Genomic DNA, 18895 nt, shown 5'->3' on the forward strand with positions numbered 1-18895 from the left:
CCTTTGGTAAAAAAGCTTCTGAAAGAGTGTCCAATAGTTTTGTTAGGGGGTTTCCAACAGCAGTCAGCTTTTGTTGAACTCCTTTGAATTTGCATTTCTCTTGTCAGGTGTAGCATGGGTCCTTCCTCAAATGAGTCTGTTGTGGATAAGTAGGGTTATTCCTAAAGAGACGCATAATTTTTTAATATCATACCTTCTGGAAAAAAAGTAAGCGTTTAATGTTTCAACAATAGTAGAAGAGGCATTTTTAGATGTGCTAACAAAAGTTAGGGCAATTCTTTTATAGTAATCTGCAGCTAGGCAAGTATTCATATGAAGTCAACTGAATCTCTTACAGTATGGAGCCACACCTCTAACAACTGGCTCAGAAGAGAACCTGAATTGGTAACTATAATTTGACCTTCACCTATTTTGGTTTGAAGGCTTGGAATGCTCCAATATACAACACCACTCGCTCTTTGCAAAATTAACGCAATTCATATTAACTAGCTTTAGCTGCCGGGTGGAGTGTAGGCCTTGAAGGCCAATGTGGGCAGTGTCTGAGATGTAAGGAAGGCGGAGCTACTCAATGGCCAGATCCATTTCCCTGAAGCTTGTGTCTTTAAAATTTGATGGGAGATCAAGTCTAACTTAGCCCCCCAGGGTGGTAAAATTTGTTTAAAAAAAAGTAGGTCGGGGAAGAGTTTTTGAAATTAAAATCAACTCATTAGAGAGAAAGAGTTTACCTGTCGAGATGTATAAATTGTCATGTGTTGTTAGTCTTCTTTATTCTTATTTGGAGGCTTTTGCTAAACTTGGAATTAAAAGCATCCTGTTTTTCTCTAAACCAGTTGGGAGATGGCTTTGCATTGCAAAAAACTTTAACTTCTGCCAGTGGGCTAAGGGAAACATATCCTCCTGCTCCAGGTTAGCTTCCAAATGGGAGCAGAATCTATTTGATAGTGTTAATCCCTCAATTAGTGCCTCCACTGGAGAATTGTCGGTGAAAAACTGGTCAATTTTAGTCTGTTTTACCTGTAGGGACTTCTCAGGCATGGCAGAGTGTCAATGGGGATAGAAAGGTACCGTTTCCTCCCGTTCCTCCTTCATTTTAGATAGCAGCTGCAAAACAATCAGACAATAGAGAGTAAAATATCTTCACTTTGCACACGGAGCAATTAATTACCACTCAAGCTAAAACAGACTTTCTTTAAGACGCCAAAGGCTGGTAAAAAATACTAAAGAAGTAGCTTCTAAAAAAGGTTATAAGGGCAAACTTCAAAAGTTCATTAAAACTTCAGAAGTTTTCATTACTAAAAATATATAATATATAAAAAACAGAACCTTAACAGCTGGTGTTAAAAAAAAACCTAAAAAAAAACTTTTAGTAGAGAGTCTCAAGGCTTTTAGCTGAGAATTAGCAGGGGAATTGGCGTCTTCCACACCAGCTGGTCAGGGGAAATGAGGAATGAGCCAGCAAAAAAAAACCCCTCAATGACACTCTGGTTGGGAGCCAAAAGAAAAATAAAAAAATAAAGATAAAATAAAACCAGCAGTTCAACCACACCTGATGATAGGGAAGGCTCCAGGGCTTCAGAAGTACACAACTTGTTTTAAAAAAACAAAAGGGGAAAACAGGACTCCATTAGTCAGCATTGCTATTATTAAAGTATTGTGGGATTTTAAGCCTGGTTTTTAAAATAAATATTGTAAAACTCAGAAGGTTCTTTAATATAGTCTCTCTCAACAAAATTGCAATAGAAAGCTCTAAATTAAAAGAAAGTGCTAAATACTAAGAGATAAAACTACAAAGGGTAGGAGAAATTTAAAACTTATCTTTAAAAGGTGGAGGAGCTCAACGAAGAGCGACCGCTCGGCACCAACCCCCAGAGCCGGAAGTCAAGCTTGCCTAGTAACAGAGAATAGACTTTCAGGCCTGCATCTTTTCTTTGCTCAGCTACATTATGGTTGCCAACTCCCCATTACAGAAAGAAAGTAATGGGGGGCAAGAAGAAAACCTTTGCATATAACAAAGTATATCCTTTATATGCCTTCTGCGCCTACAGAATCACTGTAATCAGGTCGTAAAACCACAGGCATTTCAATCACATTATGAAAGACGACACAGCTCCTCCAACAAGCCGCCCTTGACCCCCACTTCCTCTCCAATATTCTCAATTTTTTCGTCTCTGTCTTCGAAAAGCCAAGGGGGCAGCGGAGGGGGGGGGCAGTCGCTCATCCAGCGGTGGAGGCACTGGCGCATCTTCCTCATCCAGTTCCAAGTTGTTGAAATCACCCAAAGACAAGCTGCTCATCAGTGGAAACAATAGATCAATGCATCTGGTACAACATAGCAAAGTTCCCCACGACAAAATCATGACTGTCAAAGTGGAAAAAATGCATCCAAAGATAGATGGCGCACTATTGAAACCTGCTGTTGGTCCAACCTGTTCTACTACTGTGAGCTCCTCAATAAAACCTGGCCCAATTGTCCCCTCAATACCGAAAGCCACCCCTTGCCTTCCCCTGGACAAGATACTTGAATGGTAAAGGTCTGCCCTCCCTATGCCTCTATATTCCAGAAAAAGAGCATAGCAAGAGTACGAAAGCAATGCCAGAAAATTCTTACACAAAAGATTGTCAGAGAGAGAATTGCATTAGGCTTGCAGAAATTAAGCCAAAAGCTGGCCTGCCTATCTTGCTAGGAGGAAAGAAGCCGAAACTATTACCTCTTTTGCAGGAATAGAACCATAAATAGAAGAGACCCAGCTGCTTGAGCCAGGGAGGAAGTGACCTGCTCCATTTGCCTGGACTTTTTCACCGAGCCCGTGAGCCTGGAGGCTGCGGGCATAGCTTTTGCCAGGCCTGCATCGCCAAGTGCTGGGGCTGCGAAGGATCGCCAGCGGCCGCCGTCTTCCCCAAGTGCCCCAAGTGCCAGGAGACGGTTCAGCCTCGCTGGCATCCCAACTGGCAGCTTCGCACCTTCGCGGAGATCGCCGGGCAATTCCGTCAGCGGCAGCAGGAGGCGGGGGTGGGGGACCTCTGCGCGGCGCATCGGGAGCCCCCACAGAGCTCTGCCACAGGGACGACAGGGTCCACATCTCCGTGGTGTGCGGCTGAGGCCAAGAAAGGAGCTGCAGCAGGGCCATGCCAGTGGTGCAGTGGAGGGAGGCTGCCCAAGAGTGCACCACCAAGGTCAGAATCGTGCGGGAGCTGCATTTAGGCCGAAACGCGGTGGGCACTTCCCCAAATTGATCTCCAGATGGCACAGATCAGTAGCCACGGACTGCCTTGGAGGGTGGGCTGTATGACATTATGCTCCACCACTGCCCCGCCTGATATCTCCAGGATTTTCATGACTTGGAGTTGGCAACCCTATAATGCCACTTGGACTTTTTGCAATGTTTCCGCCACTCCCACCTGTCCACCTGAATTTAGGATTTTTTTTCTTACTAGAATGGTGACTGTGACTGTCTAAAACAGTATATAAGAAGTAGATTTAACTTTTTCCATAAACATACAAATGTGTATGTAAAGCGCCATCAAGTTGCAACCCAATAATGGCAGCCTTGTTTGATTTTTAAGGCAAGAGACAGACAGAGGTGGCTTTTGCCATTGGCTGACTCTGCTTGGCTTATAGATCCGATAAGACTGGGCTAACCTAGGTCAGGGTGTGGCCATACAAACGTGAGTGTGTATTTAGTACCATCAAGTTGCTTTTGACCTATAGCAGCCTTCTAAATCAGTGTCCTCCAAAATGTCCTATTGCTACTAGAACACGGCCATACAGCCCGGAAACCACACAACACCCCAAAATGTCCTATTGTTAACAGCCTTGCTGAGGTCTTGCCAACTGAGGGCTGCGGCTTCCTTTCTAAAATAGTTTTGCCATGCTCTGTTTGTTCTGAATTGCCTGTCTGCAGTTTTTAAGTCTCTGACCGTGCAAATGCTGAGAATTAAAAACTGAAGACAGATAAGTCAGTACAAATGGAAGGTAGCAAAACTATTTTACAGGAGCTATACAGTGCTCTGACCCATGCAGAGATTAAATGATGAAGGTTCACATATACATAGTCTACTTGAGCTGCACATATTCGTAACTTTAAGATGAAAACAAAATCCCCTAACTTAAGAATGTCACCAACCTATAAAACCATCTCTCACAATGTTTCCACTGTAATAAGCTGTAGAACAGATGACAAATGTATAGTCACATCAGCTGTAACAAATCGAGACTCTCATTTAAGCGCTGCGGAGCCATAGGTTGAAGTTTAAGGATCCATTCTATTCCCTTCATCAGTGATATCTTTTTTTTTGCGCTTACTGTTTGAAATCTGCCATAAATTCATTAGGAGGCTCACTCACATATGCCCCCCCTCCACAATTTCATCACAGGCATAACTTCTCCCCCTCTATACTTTGGGATCACACCCCCGAAATCTAGCCCTGCTGTATATTTAGAACAGCTTGTTAATTTTAAGTGCAGATGGGTCATGACTAGAGCAAGGTGCAACTCATTCCCCTCTGTCTATCTTCAAGGTCATTTCCTTAACATCCCACAAAGTGAGCGTTGCTGTTGGTACTGTCCCAACGCTATGGACTCAATCCCTCATATCCTGCTTTACTGTTCGAGGTATAATGATATCAGAACCGATCTGGGAGCTTGACTACCTCTAGAATTTATGTTTCTCTCAGACAAACTAAAAATGTCTAAGCTATTGAACAGCCCTAATGTAGAAATTTCTGAAGCAGTTGCTACATTTTTAATCCATGTTCTACATGATATATAACAATGATCCTGTTTTTTACTTGGAATGTATGGTACTTCTGGTTTATTCCTAATAAAGGTTATTGGATTGGATTGCATAACTTCTGGCCTTATCATTATGAATTACATTATCAGACACAGGATTTGCATTTACTCATACTGGTGCTGCTGCAGGGAATGCTAATGTAAATGGACTGAAAACGCCACCCACAATACAATGCAGTCAACCACACATTTGCATAGCAAGTTCCACCCAAACACTTACCGATTGGTTCCCACCTTGGGACATGGACAATATACCACACTAAACATTCCCTTCTCACTGGACACAGTGTGTAACAGACTTCTCTCTATGATACACCTCTGAAGATGCCAGCCACAGATGCAGGTGAAACATTGGGAACAAGATCTACCAGACCACGGTCACACAGCCCGGAAAAACCACAACAGCCAATACATCCTATCTGTTCAACTGCCCTCCCCTTCCATTTGGATTCAAATCTGTAAAATTGAGCCCTTCCCAACTTTTTGTTTTCTCCTCAGGAAGATTTTGGTAGCTGCCTTGATCTTCTGAGGGAGGAAAGAGACCGGATTCTGGCATGTGAAAGAGACGCAAAACAGAAAAGCCAAGACCTGCTTGTACGTATCGCTGTTATTGGTTCCCCTGCTTGTTTTCTCCTTAACCTCTGGAATAAAAAATGTGTATCTTAAATGCAGACGGGTTAAAAGCCGTAATGCAGACTTGCTCTTAAGAGTTGTTTTGAACACGAACCCTGCCTTACTTACTTGGAATCAGACACAGGTCAGTCAAGATCCGTACTGGTTCTCGGCCAGAGGTTTTTCACATCACCTAGTACCTGATCTTTTCAACTGGAGATGTCGGGGATTGAACCGGGGTGGGTGTGCGTGCATGCGTGCGTGCGTGCGTGCGTGCGTTCGCCGATAGAATTTTGGCAGCCAACTTTGTTCTCTTCTTTCCGTTTGCTTCTCGCAGGAAGTTACCAAGTCAGAGAGGGAAAAAACCCTGGCTGAGTTTAGAAAACTGCGCCAGTTTCTGGAGGAACAGGAACAATATCTGCTGGAGCAAATGGAGGAGGTGGAGAAAGAGATTGCGAGAGAACGGGATGCACGCATTGCCAAACTGACCGCAGGACTCTCCTCTCTTGAAAATGCCATCCAAGAGATGGAGGAGAAGATTCAGAAGCCTGTAAGAGACTTCCTAAAGGTAAAACCGGAGCAACAACAGCTAGGAGAAAGGCAGACACCAAGCCTCCTTCACAAGAAGTAAAGATGCAAATATCCCTTCCCTCCCTCCACTAGGGTGGGTGGGCCGTGTTTAGATGCCGGGCCCCTCCCCTTTCCTCCCCTCCCTTGCATGCCACCCCTCATCCCCTTCCCTCCCCTCCCTTGCATGCCACCCCTCCCTCCCCTCCCCCTCCCCCCGCTAGGGTGGGTGGACCAGGTCCTGATGCCGGGCCCCCTCCCCTTTCCTCCCCTTCCTTGCATGCCACCCCTCACTCACTCCCCTCCCTTACATGCCACTCCTCCCTCCCCTCCCCCCGCTAGGGTGGGTGGACCAGGTCCTGATGCCGAGCCCCCTCCCCTTTCCTCCCCTTCCTTGCATGCCACCCCTCACTCACTCTCCTCCCTTGCATGCCACCCCTCACTCACTCCCCTCCCTTGCATGCCAACCCTCATCCCCTCCCCTCCCTTGCATGCCACTCCTCCCTCCCCTCCCCCTCCCCTGTTAGGGTGGGTGGACCAGGTCCTAATGCCGGGCCCACTCCTTTCCTCCCTCCCCTCCCTCCCCTTCCAGCCTTGCATTGCCACCCCTCCCTCCCCTCCCTTGCATGCCACCCCTCCCTCCCACCTTTGCATTGCCACCCTCCCTCCCTCCCCCTGCTAGGGTGGGTGGGAGTTCTATAGAAATGCACACAAGTCTGCTATCCCAAACCTACAAAGCACCAGTTTCCCTTGGAGAGAAGCTAGCAGGTTTGGGTGAACTATGTAGCCACATATCCAGTGGTGGAATTCAGCAGGTTCACACCACTTCGGCAGAACCAGTTGTTAAAATGCCTCTTGTAAACAACCGCTTGTTAAACAATTTAAATCCCACCAGTGCTCATATCCCTTGGTGAGCTCCGTCCATACGTTAACTCTGTCTTCCCAAAGGACCAGGAATTTCCCAAGCTGGAGCTGGTAACTCTATGTCAGTGGTGGCGAACCTATGGCACGGGTGCCAGAGGTGGCACTCAGAGCCCTCTCTGTGGGCACGCATGCACAGAGTTCATCATGTGATAATAGTATCAAACTACTCTCAGGGAGATTATTAGCATCAAACCTAAGACCTAGTTTTGGGGAAGCAGTGTAAATCCGGCAACCAGTTGTTAGAGCTCTGGTTTAAAACCCCACCTCTGATTTTCCATGGGAAGAACTAAACATAAGCAATTTTTTTTACCTGGGAGTAAGCTTTGGTTGCTTCAAAGCAAAGCCACCACTCACCTACCAAGCTTACTCCCAAGTAACTGCCTTGGTGCCCACCTGCGTTTTTCTATACCTAAACCCATCGAGTATCCAGGTTAAATTGCCATGTTGGCACTTTGCGATAAATAAGTGGGTTTTGGGTTGCAGTTTGGGCACTCGGTCTTGAAAAGGTTCGCCATCACTGCTCTATGTGAACCTAACTCTAAGTTTCTTCTTCTTCTTTCTTCTCATTCTAGGATGTTAGAAACACCTTGCAGAGGTAAGTAGATTCCCACCCATTCCTGCTTCAGTTTCATTGTGTTGGAGGGTGAAAGATTCACACCTTCCCTTACATAGAGAATTTACACTTAAAAGACTCATGATGGATTCACACCGAGCCTTCATCTCTCTCCTCCCTGCCTCATGTAATCATCCTCATTCCCACAACAATTCCACCCCCTCTGTCCCTCTTCATCTGCATTCCTTCCTCCCATTTTCCTTCTTGCATGTTCTCCCTTGCCCCCACTTTCGAATTCTGGATTGGAAGGGTGACATTTTAACTTTATTTCCCTCCAGATGTGAGAAGGAGAGGTTTGAGAATCCACCTGAGAATCCACTGGCTTTTCCACCTGAGCTGAAATGGAGAATCTGGGACTTCCGTGACCTCAATTTCTTTTTAGAAGGTGTCATGAAGCAATTTAAAGGTAACAAAGAGGAGGTGCAGGGATTTTGGACATCACCTGGGCCCAAAAGTGGGTGGGTGTAAGGCTGGACACACTCAGACAAAGTCGGCTTTGTAACAAAGGAACGAACTTTATTGAACTGTGTTACCCTAAGGCAGGGGTCTTCAAACTATGGCCCTCCAGATGTTCATGGACTACAATTCCCATCAGCCCCTGCCAGCATGGCCAAGTGGCAGGGCTGATGGGAATTGTAGTTCATGAACATCTGGGGGGCCATAGTTTGAAGACCCCTGCCCTAAGGTACAGGGTGCTGGAACTGAGAGGCATGACTGGGGAAACAGAAACTTACTAGGAAATAGAAACTTACTGGCGGGGTCGCGACCCTGACAGGTGGGTGTGGCAGCTCCCAGTCACTCAGCAGTGCCTGTTGAGAAGGTAATTTTAATGCACTGAACAAAGAGTTCTGGTCAAACTTGCTCTGGCTGTTTTAGTTGAGAAGTGAAGGATTTTTGCAAGCTGTCCCTTTTTGACCTTGACACATTCATATTTCCTACTGATAATTTCAGGGTTCTGCAGGAATGGAACAAGTTAAACCATTACAGTTAAACCAACTCTGTTTTTGGTTGTGGTGGGTTTTTCGGGCTATGTGGCCGTGGTCTGGTGGATCTTGTTCCTGATGTTTTGCTTGCATCTGTGGCTGGCATCTTCAGAGGTGTCCAGAGTCCAGACTTCCCTCTGTGATACACCCCTGAAGATGCCAGCCACAGATGCAGGCAAAACGTTAGGAACAAGATCCACCAGACCACGGCCACACAGCCTGGAAAACCCACTACAAACAGTTGAATCTGGCTGTGAAAGCCTTCGACAATACATTCAACTCTGTTTTTCATTTAGAATGGCTGGGGGTTTTGTCCAGTGGGCATTTGCTGAACCAGGCAACTGAAGCCATCTCTTGGTGCCTCCTCAGCACTTAAAGGTTTTATTTCCTTGCTTGTTCGAGAAAGGAAACTGTCCTTCCCTCCTGACAGCGTGGGTGCCCCAGATCAATAGGAACAAGATCCACCAGACCACGGCCACACAGCCTGGAAAACCCACTACAAACAGTTTATGAATCTACAGGAACAGCCTTCGACAATACATCTAACTCTGTTTTCATTTACCCAGAATGGTTGGGGTTTTGTCCAGTGGGCATTTGCTGAACCAGCGCAACCTTGAAGCTATCTCTTTGAATTGCCTCCTCAGCACTTAAAGGTTTTATTTCCTTGCTTGTTCGAGAAAGGAAACTGTCCTTCCCTCCTGGACAGCGTGGGTGCCCCAGATCAATAGGAACAAGATCCACCAGACCACGGCCACACAGCCTGGAAAACCCACTACAAACAGTTGAATCTGGCTGTGAAAGCCTTCGACAATACATTCAACTCTGTTTTTCATTTAGAATGGCTGGGGGTTTTGTCCAGTGGGCATTTGCTGAACCAGGCAACTGAAGCCATCTCTTGGTGCCTCCTCAGCACTTAAAAGGTTTTATTTCCTTGCTTGTTCGAGAAAGGAAACTGTCCTTCCCTCCTGACAGCGTGGGTGCCCCAGATCAATGTCTGAGACTGCGAATTGCCCTGCATGGGGCACAGACCAAGCCTGTAAATGCGACCTCCTACAAAAGGGAAGAAAATGTCTTATCCAGAGTTGGACAGGGAAGAAACTGTGAATGAGAATTGGAATAAAGCAGTCCTCCAACACAAAGTGACCCACATTCCTGTTCCCAGTCAGGGGCTGGGATATCATCCTGTAGGATGTCAACAGAAAATGAAGCTGGGCAGGAGCTTGCTGAGGGGACATGCACAGGTCTTACCCAGCCCCTGCTACCAAATTCCCAAGTGCACTGGAGGAACATACATCACACAGTTACATGCACATTTAAAACTATCCCATGAAAACAAACATGTTCATGTATTCACAGGGGAAGCTCAGAATTAGTGGTCCAGCCAAAACTTGACTAGATGGGGAAGGGTTTTGCACCCCACTAAATCTGACTGCGTCGTCCCATAGCAGAAACACATTTGGAATCCTTTTCAGCCGCTGTGCTTCTCAGTACCATGTGATCGGAGCCGAACAGTAGGGTTGCCAACTCTGTGCTGAGAAATTCCTGGAGATTTGGAGGTAGAGCCTAGGGAGGGTGAGGTTTGGGAAGGGGCAGGAACGCATTGCTGGAGGTAAAATGCCAAAGAAGTCTGCCGTCTGAACGGCCGGGGCTATTTCATTCAGGGGGAGCCATCTCTTGAAGAGATCCCAGTTATAGTTCCCACTGAGGTTGCCACTCCTGAATGAATTGTCCCAAATCTGGATCTGCTGAAGCTATTAACCACTCCTTGAATTCCCTCTTCAATCCAAATTTTTTTCCACAAGATAACTGGACTCCCCAAATTATGGCGTCCTATGCAGCTCTTTGGTCTGGGGTTAGGTCAAATAAACTCCTTGGAATCAGCCGCTATGGCAGAGGACTTTTTTAGATTCTGGCTATTGTAATTCACTTTCTCTCAGACTATAGCAATTCCCTGGTCCACACGTCATCTGCTCTCTTGGACACCCATTCCAACCCCTGTTTTTCCATAATTGAAGGAAAAAAAATGGCCTCTATTGGACTGTCGAGGTGGATTCACTTTGCCCTTTGTCCTCCTATTCAAGGAAGCTTATAGGAAATTAAAAGGTCAACTATTGGATAGAGAGAGTTCTCTACCCTAATCACCACAGCCAAGAAAAACGCGGGTACTCCCCTGTATTTTTCTCTCCCATTTGAACGGGGCCACTTGGCACACTACCTGTATTGCTTAATGAAACCCTGTTCAAAGGAGAGCCACAATGTTCTAGCCAGGTTGTAATGTTATGCCTTCTGCCTTGTTACATGGCAGATTTACTGGGGCAAGAAAAGGCTAAAAGATTTGTAGCTCCATGTAACGCATGGCTCGAGAGAAGTTGGAATCTCTGGCCCACCACCACTACACTGTCTCAGATTCAAGGAAATCAGAGATCCCAAGTATCGCGAATCTTACTCCCTTTACATTTTACCCCATCTCCCCATTTAATTAGGATTACACTACTTGTTGGATACAACCCTGATCCTTCTCTGTATGATAGTGGCAGACTTTCTCCTGGAAATTACTAAACGCCAGTAGATTTCCTTCGACCTGTATTGTATATGCTTTTTAATCTGTTTTTTATTACTGCTGTACTGTTGTCTATGCCAATAAAGGCTTGCTTCTTCACTCCTGAATGGAAGGCTGGCAGCTTTATAGAATGGATATATTACAATTTGTCCGTGGATCCAAATAAACAACTGTTCTTGCTTCACAGTAGCTGGGCCTAAAGATTGCCACACTGTGTTTTCCTGTGCCCTTCTCATCACACGCCTAATTAAGGGTGTGATCTAGCTGCTTATTTATTTATCATTTAAAACTTTTGTATCCCTCCTTTCTCCTAAACACCTCAGGAGTCCAGTGGATAACATCAATGAGAAACCATAGAAAAAACCAAACTGATAAACTGACTGTTGTGGGTTTTCTGGGCTGTATGACAGTGGTCTGGTAGTTTTTGTCCCCCTAACATTTTGCCCGCATTCATGGCTGGCATCTTCAGAGGCATGTCATGTTGTAAGATGGCTTTCTGCCTCCGAAGAAGGTCTTTGACAATACAAATGTATAAAAAGCCTTTGGCAATACAAGTGGATAAACATTAAAGCCACATAAATAAAAACCTAGTTTTAAAATATTCTATTATAGCAGCCCCAGGAAGATATTCCCCATTAGGCCAATGACAGGCTGCCCCCAAATCTCATTGGAAGTAGGGGCTTTCTTGACTTTTTGAGGGAGGTTGTCCAGAGGGAAAAACTGAGCTGATGCGTGGGAAGGGAAAGTGGTCCTTCAAGGATGTGGGCCCCAGGCCCTCCTGGCTAAGGTCCCTCCCTTCTCCAGACTCCATCCCCAAAATGTCAGGAATTTCCCAATCTGGATTTAGTCATGTTGGTGGAGGGCGATTGTTGCGGCCACTTTGGTCACAGCAAAAAAACCCACAGTGTCCAGGCAACCAATAAAGGCTTTAAAGGCGAGAGACGAGGTATAGGTAAGGGGAAACGTTTATTCAGCTACAATCAGAATAAACGAATCTCAGGTCGATTCCGCACTTGCGTTATTGACCTAAGTTCGAGCTGCGTTTGACCTTGCAAGTTCGCAGAGACAACCACCAGGATCATTACTGGTTTTGTACCAGCTTCAGCTTCCTGTGTAACAGTCAAATTCTCTGACCCAGTTGGGAACTACTCCTTTTCCAGGGAACCACGCTTTCGAACTCAGCCTCGCATCTCCAGTAAAGTCACGGAATCTCTCTGGTGCCAGGGAGTCCCCCATTCAGCCAATCACAGCTGAGGTGTTTCCGGGCATTAATGCAGCTAGCCAACCAATCAAAAGCGCCACAGCCTTCACCCTCCATGTCCTGTGGCAATTTTTTTTCTAAAGTGTAGTGGGGATAGACGGAGCATGGCCATGCTTAGAAAACAGTAGCCAATCGAACGGAGCGGGCTGAAGAGAGGCACAGGATGATCCCATCCCTCGAAAGCTGGGATCAAGCATTCTTTGCAGTGGGGAACAACAGTGAAAGTCTTGACCTAGGTTAGAGTACACTTCTCGTAGGGAACTTTCACGGTCAAACCTATTTTACTTAGGTATTGGGGAATCAGCCCTCAGAGCAAAAATTCTCTGGAAGGCAGGAAGCAATTTTACAGAGAGTGAGAGATGATATGTATGTTTGCCAAGGGATTGAGAGAGAGGAAGAGGTCTTTCCCAGATTTCTCTCTCAGCATCTACCTTTTTGAAACAAAATCGTGTGACTTGTTTACAAGGTTTGCTGTACCCATATGATAGGTAGGTTGGGAGGGCTTAATTTTCTTCCCTTTGCTTTCCTAGACATGCTGGAATCTGGAATTCAGCAACAACAAGGTAAATTTCAGGGACTTTGATGATCAAATTCACAGCCTTGTCTGAAATTTAGCCCTGTTGTCCTAGTTGCTTGGGAAGCATGAATGTGCTACAGATAGTGAGAAAGAAAAATGAAGGGTGTGTCAGCCAGTGAAGTAATTTTTATAGACTCATAACGTTTGTGTAAAGGATGTTCAGAAGTATGCAGATCGCTACACCCCTTTTGGCCAGCTTGCTTCTGCCTGCAAAACAGCTGAATGTTGATGGGCAACAGCAGAAATCCCTGGGAGATTGCCTGCCATTAGCGGGCACCTGATACCACTGCCTACTTACCTTAGGCAGTTATAGTTGAAATATTTGGCACAACGTTAACTGGAACTTTAGGATGAACCTTGTGGTGTTCCCTCTCCTCGCCCTGGCCCTTTGGGCTGCATATCCTTCTATCCGAACCTGGGGGTTGGTCTCCCCAGATGGTGACTCTCCCAATGGAAGCCTGGAGGGGGGCCAAGAAAAACAGCTCCACTGACAAGGCGCTTCTAGTGTAATGGGCAAGTTCCCTTTGCCCACACCACCCTACTCCTAGCTGGTCTCTCTGCCTCCCTTCCCCTGGCTGCCTTGAGAGTTTGCACCCTCCCTCTCTCTGTCCCTTGTTGCTTAACAGGGAGAGGAGTTTCCAGGGGTTTGTCTCTCCCCTGTGGCCCCACAGGGAGAGGTGTTTCCAGCCTGTGTGAAAGACTCCCACCCTGTTGCACTGCACAGGATTGGGACTAAATTAAACCGTGCTCTAGGTTCTGAGTAGGGGGGTTTTGGGCTCCAGGGTCTCCCTTCCACTTCCCACCATTGGAGCTGTCCCTTTCCCTTGTCTGTTCACACCACCACCCACATTCTCTGTTGCTGCAGGCTCCTGACCTCCCTTTCCCACTTCCTTATATTCTCCTTCTGCCCTCATTTCTCTCCCCTTGTCCCAGCTGCTTCCCCAGCCCATCGCCTACAGCTGCCCTCAAGTTGTATGGAAGGGCTGGCGAGGCCTGCCTGGTCCTAAGTTGCTTCTCCAGTTTATCTCCCCTACATCTAGCCTGCCAGCTGTGGGCTGGGTGGGTCCCGCCAGACCTAAAACTCCTCTCTCCCCTGCCTTCCCCTTTGAACAAGGCCTCCTAAGGTCTCCACCAACTCCTGCAAGAGGCTCCTCTGTGCAGCCTTTCCCATCTCCCAGCTGTGTACCCAGCCGATGCAAGTGGGACCCAGCAGGGCTGTGGCCGCAGCCCGGACAAACCTGGACTGAAAAAAAACTCCAGTGTATCATTGCTGTGAAATAAAACATTCCTTTTATTTAGTTCACAAACTCCCCTTTATTTTAGAAAAGGATCTTTAGTGTCATCTTTTTAACCCCACCTACACACTGTGCCACACTATTGCCAAATCAGGAATAGATAAATACTCTATTTATTTATTAAGAGGAACAGAGATGTATGAAGAGGGGCAGAGAGGTAGTTGGTGAGGTGGATGCCTCTGGTGGCAGCAGAAACCCAGTTATTAGAAAAGCAGAGACAAGTGAGCAGAGACAACATTATATGGATTTTGATCTCACAAGAGTTCAGCCAATCAGCCTGTTTCAATACCAAGCATGACTTCTTGCATATGGGAAGAATGAGAACGGGTCTTTCTCTCACCACTGAAGAACTGCCACCCCGTGCCTCTCCGCACTTAAAATTTATGAGCAGGTCGCTTCTAAAGAAAAGTATAATGCAGAGAGTTCCCCTGTAAACCTGCGTTCTTTTACCATCTCCCCTCCATCAACACTGGTTTTCTCTCCTTCCTTTTCTTTCCTTTATTTATTTTTATATTTAAACCCCGCCCTACCACCAAAGGGCTCATCTCCTTCAAGTGAAAGAAAAAAAGCTCACCCTCTGCATTGATACATCAATATCTTGACATAATAATAAAAGAGAGTGTTTGGAAATAACAAGCCTCTCTGTCCTCCAGCAGCAACAGCAGAGAGCGAGGAGGAGAGAGAATATTAGCTCAAAGGCGTGGTCCCCCTCTTTAATAATGTGTAGTTCAGGGAATTGCTTACTCTTTCATTTGGGGGATTATTTTTGAAATAGTAATATTGATAAAATTGTAGACTAAGCCAACAGTTTTGACTGCCTAGAGTAATGGGATCTGTGCCTTTAAGAAGAAGAAGAAGAGTTTGGATTTATATCCCCCCTTTCTCTCCTATAGAAGACTCAAGGGGCTTATCTCCTTGCCCTTCCCCCCTCACAACAAACACCCTGTGAGGTGGGTGGGGCTGAGAGCTTCTAAAGCTGTAGCAGACTAGTCTAAGGTCACCCAGCTGGCATGTGTGGGAGTGCACAGGCTAATCTGAATTCCCCAGATAAGCCTCCACAACTCAAGCGGCAGAGCTGGGAATCAAACCCAGTTCCTCCAGATCAGAGTGCACCTGCTCTTAGCCACTACGCCACTGCTGTTAATAAAGTACTTTTAAGTTCTGTGCCTTTTAAAATGTTGATGTGTGGAGTTCAGAGTTAAGAGAGTTAGCTGCAGAAAAACTGCAAGCCCAGTAGGGAGTGCCTCCTCATGTATAAACAAAAATGCAAGGAGACCGCATGGGGCAGAGAAATGTCCTGAGGTAAGTGTTCCATGCATATTGGGCCAATATTCGTCACAGTTATAAAAACTTTAAAAAATGATTTATAAAGTGAACACAAAACTAAATCATTAGCTCAAGGCTTCCGATGGTGCCATCCAACGAAGTTGTAAGATCAGCTGCACATAGGCATGCATTTTCTGTGGAATGGTATTTCTGAGCATGTCAGAAAAGCTCCTGCACTTTTGTCATCCTGCAAACTATGTAAAGCAAAATGGTTCAAGAGGGCATTTTAATAAAGATGACAGAGCTATATAATAGGATAATTCAGGAAGGAGCTTTTATAAAGGCAACAGAACCGTAGATTATATCTCTGTATGTTATATATTATCTGCATTGATTTTACCTTCGTAATACCATTTTTGCATTGTTTTGAGTTATTATATTTAATGATATTTGCTCGGTTTCAAAAATGCAGTCACAGGCTGTGAATAGGATTCTTTTCTAAGTGAATGCGCACGTGTTAAGCAACAGTGGTGTGATCCCTGAACTGCCCCCAGGTAAGGGATCCGTTCCCAGCAACTTTCCATCGTCAGAATAAAAAACACAACTCTCCCCTGTAATTAATATTCCTGTGGATTCACATAGATTAGCAAAAGATTTTTGCTCTCTTACCTCTGGGCCTAAATCCCTTATAATTTGTCTCTTGTCCTGTTAAAATAATTTCCCCAGCAGAAAGAGTTCTCCAGGGCTATTGTGGAATGCTCTGATGTTTTCTTTTCTTGGCCTTTCAGTCTGGGTTTGGCAATAATATGATTTTACCCCTTAATTACTGAATCTCTCTCTTCCTTTCTTTTTTACTTCCAACAGAATTTGACTTCACTGCTTGCAGGCTTTTAAAATCAGGGGTCTTCAGCCTTGCTGACTGTTAATTCTGTTTTAGTCAATTGCACAGAGAATTCACACTTGGAATGATTGATGACAGGATTCACACCTTTCTGCATCACTCCTTCCTTTTCCTTAAAAGGCTTGTGATAAATTTCACATAGTGCTGATTGGAGGGGCAAGACAAATGGATTGATGGGGCACTGCCCCTTTTGCCCCACCTTGGCTACAAGTCTGCCACAGGGTTAAACCAGTGGTGGGATCCAAAAATTTTAGTAACAGGTTCCCATGGTGGGACTGGATTCAAATCAGCTAAGCAGGGCGTACCAATGGGTACCTGGGTAGGCGGGCACTTGACGGAGCGGCCGGGCATTCCATGCATAGCGGGGCATCTCCTGGGGCGGGGGGCTGTGGTGTTGGACGAAGCTAGCGCTCGCGCGTGAGTCTCCATGCGAAACAGCGAATGCACGCAGGGCGAGGGCTGCCACGCACGCCGGGAGCACCATCCTGCAAGGGACTGCTTCCCAAGATCCTGGCGCGCTACTGCTGAGAGGTGAGGCGGCGTAACCAAGGCAAAAATCACGTGGCAAAATCTCACCAATTAGTAACCCTTTCTCAGCACACACAAATAATTAGTAACCTACTCTCGGGAACCGGTGAGAACCTGCTGGATCCCACCTGTGGGTTAAACGCTGGTTAGCTTTAATTTACAGTTTGCGCATAACATTGGAGTGAACCAGACTGAGATTCCAGAGTTCCCTTAGAGTTGATTTTTTGAACTAGAACTTTTGAGATGCTTTTCTCCCTCAGCCTTAATCAGTTCTCTTGCCTCACTCTTCTCTCTTCCTGAACTGAAAGGATGGGTTTTTTTCCAATCATCACTCTCACTAGCATTGTCTTCTCCTATAGATCCATTTTAGGGAGAGGCAGTCTTAAACCCTGAGTCCTCCAGCTGATATTGACTCCTCTTTCTCCCGACAGCAAATGTGACTCTGGATCCAGACACAGCCCATCCACATCTTGCCCTGTCTGAGGATCGAAAAAGCGTACGCCGGGGTAAAAGATATCAAGATCTGCCTGAAAATCCAAAGAGATTTGAAAAGCATTGTGTGGTGCTAGGTTGTGAGAGATTCTCCATAGGCAGGCATTGCTGGGAAGTGACTGTAGGGGGTGAGGAAGGCTGGTTTATAGGGGTTGCTAAGACATCTGTGAAGAGAAAGGGGAAGTTCACCGCTAGTCTTGAGGGAAAGATCTGGGCCATGAGGACATGGAAAGGGACATATATGGCCCTTTGTCCTTCCTCTCCTCTGTCTTTCAGTGGGGTTCTCAGGAGGATCCGAGTCTCGCTAAACTGTGCTGTGGGGCGGGTGACTTTCTTTGATGCCAACACAGCAACTCCTCTTTATACATTCTCAGAAATCTCCTTCTCTGGAGAGACCCTCCAGCCCTTCTTTTGGGTGTATGATAAAGGGTACCTCAGTGTCAGTTAGCCTCACTCATAGGCCTTTGCTGGTGTTAATCTCCAGACTGAAGTAATTAACCTAAAATCAAAATGTATTGATCAAACATTACCGCTGACAGGTCTGCAAAAACCTCTGCAGGCTTCCAGTCAGTCACTAAAACTAACTAAAATCAAGTTGTCTTCTCTTTATGTTAACAACCATGCACAGAAAATTAAATAAGAGTCCCACTGTGGGACAGATAGTAGTACTGCCTGTGATGTTGCTTTAGATTGTAAGGCAGAAAAGCCAGGGTCAAAGACTAGGGTTAGTAGTTAAAAATACTTACATTGCAAGTACACGCTGCAAACGTCTGGTGTTTATCCAGTCAAAATAGATATGAAGCAGGTCTGTGTTCTTTGTCTATTTAGACTAATAGATTGTCTTGTTAGAAAGGCAATTGCCTTATATGGAGCAACCAATCAGTATGAGCCTCAAACTTCTAGATTGTAGGAAAATGTATAAGAAGGAGTGTCTTTGTTCTTTCTCTCTCGAGACACATATTGTTGTTTCTTGCAATAAAAGCTATCTGGTTACTTCACAAGACCAACTGTATTTGGACAGCCTTTATTTATCCAACACCATTAGCGACCCAGGTTCCTGCCTCTATACCTTTCAGTGAAAAGAAACGCATTACTATTGTTTCCCATAGTTTGTGTATTAAGTGTTGTATATATGTGTGTGCACGTTCATATATGTCCACTCTTGTCTAGGTTGTAGTAGCTTTAGAAATACGTTATTAGGGTTAAATAAAGAGACAAGCAGCAGAGTGCAACGTGTTTTCATTGTTAGCTTTTCACGTTGCACTCCTTGGAGTAATTTTGATTTTCTATACCTTTCAAGCCTGGTTTCTGTTTTCTTTTTTCCCCGCCTCACCCCTTCTTCAAAGCATATTTTTGGTTGCTATTCAGGAAAGCTGATGTGACGTTCCAGACAAAATTTCGGATTCAGTTCAGATCTTAAATGGAGAAAGGAACAGTTTGACCCACTACTGTGTACGCCTGTTAGTTTTTGGGGAGAGGAGGCTGTACGATGTTTTCCTCTGTCAACATTTTCTCTCTGTCAAC

General features: G+C 45.6%; 1 protein-coding gene across 1 annotated transcript; it reads left to right on the forward strand.

The window, feature by feature from the left end:
• Window positions 1–1047: 1047 nt before the first annotated feature.
• On the forward strand, window positions 1048–18374 carry LOC125427686 (E3 ubiquitin-protein ligase TRIM7-like). The gene is given in 11 exon segments (XM_048487238.1): window positions 1048–1061; window positions 2183–2296; window positions 2762–2819; window positions 2822–3174; window positions 3436–3439; window positions 5291–5386; window positions 5742–5972; window positions 7468–7490; window positions 7787–7914; window positions 12843–12875; window positions 17311–18374. Coding segments are annotated over 11 exon segments (1563 nt in total). The 3' UTR covers window positions 17820–18374.
• Window positions 18375–18895: the final 521 nt, after the last annotated feature.

Source organism: Sphaerodactylus townsendi, linkage group LG03 (assembly GCF_021028975.2).
Source record: "Sphaerodactylus townsendi isolate TG3544 linkage group LG03, MPM_Stown_v2.3, whole genome shotgun sequence".
Classification (NCBI taxonomy): domain Eukaryota; kingdom Metazoa; phylum Chordata; class Lepidosauria; order Squamata; family Sphaerodactylidae; genus Sphaerodactylus; species Sphaerodactylus townsendi.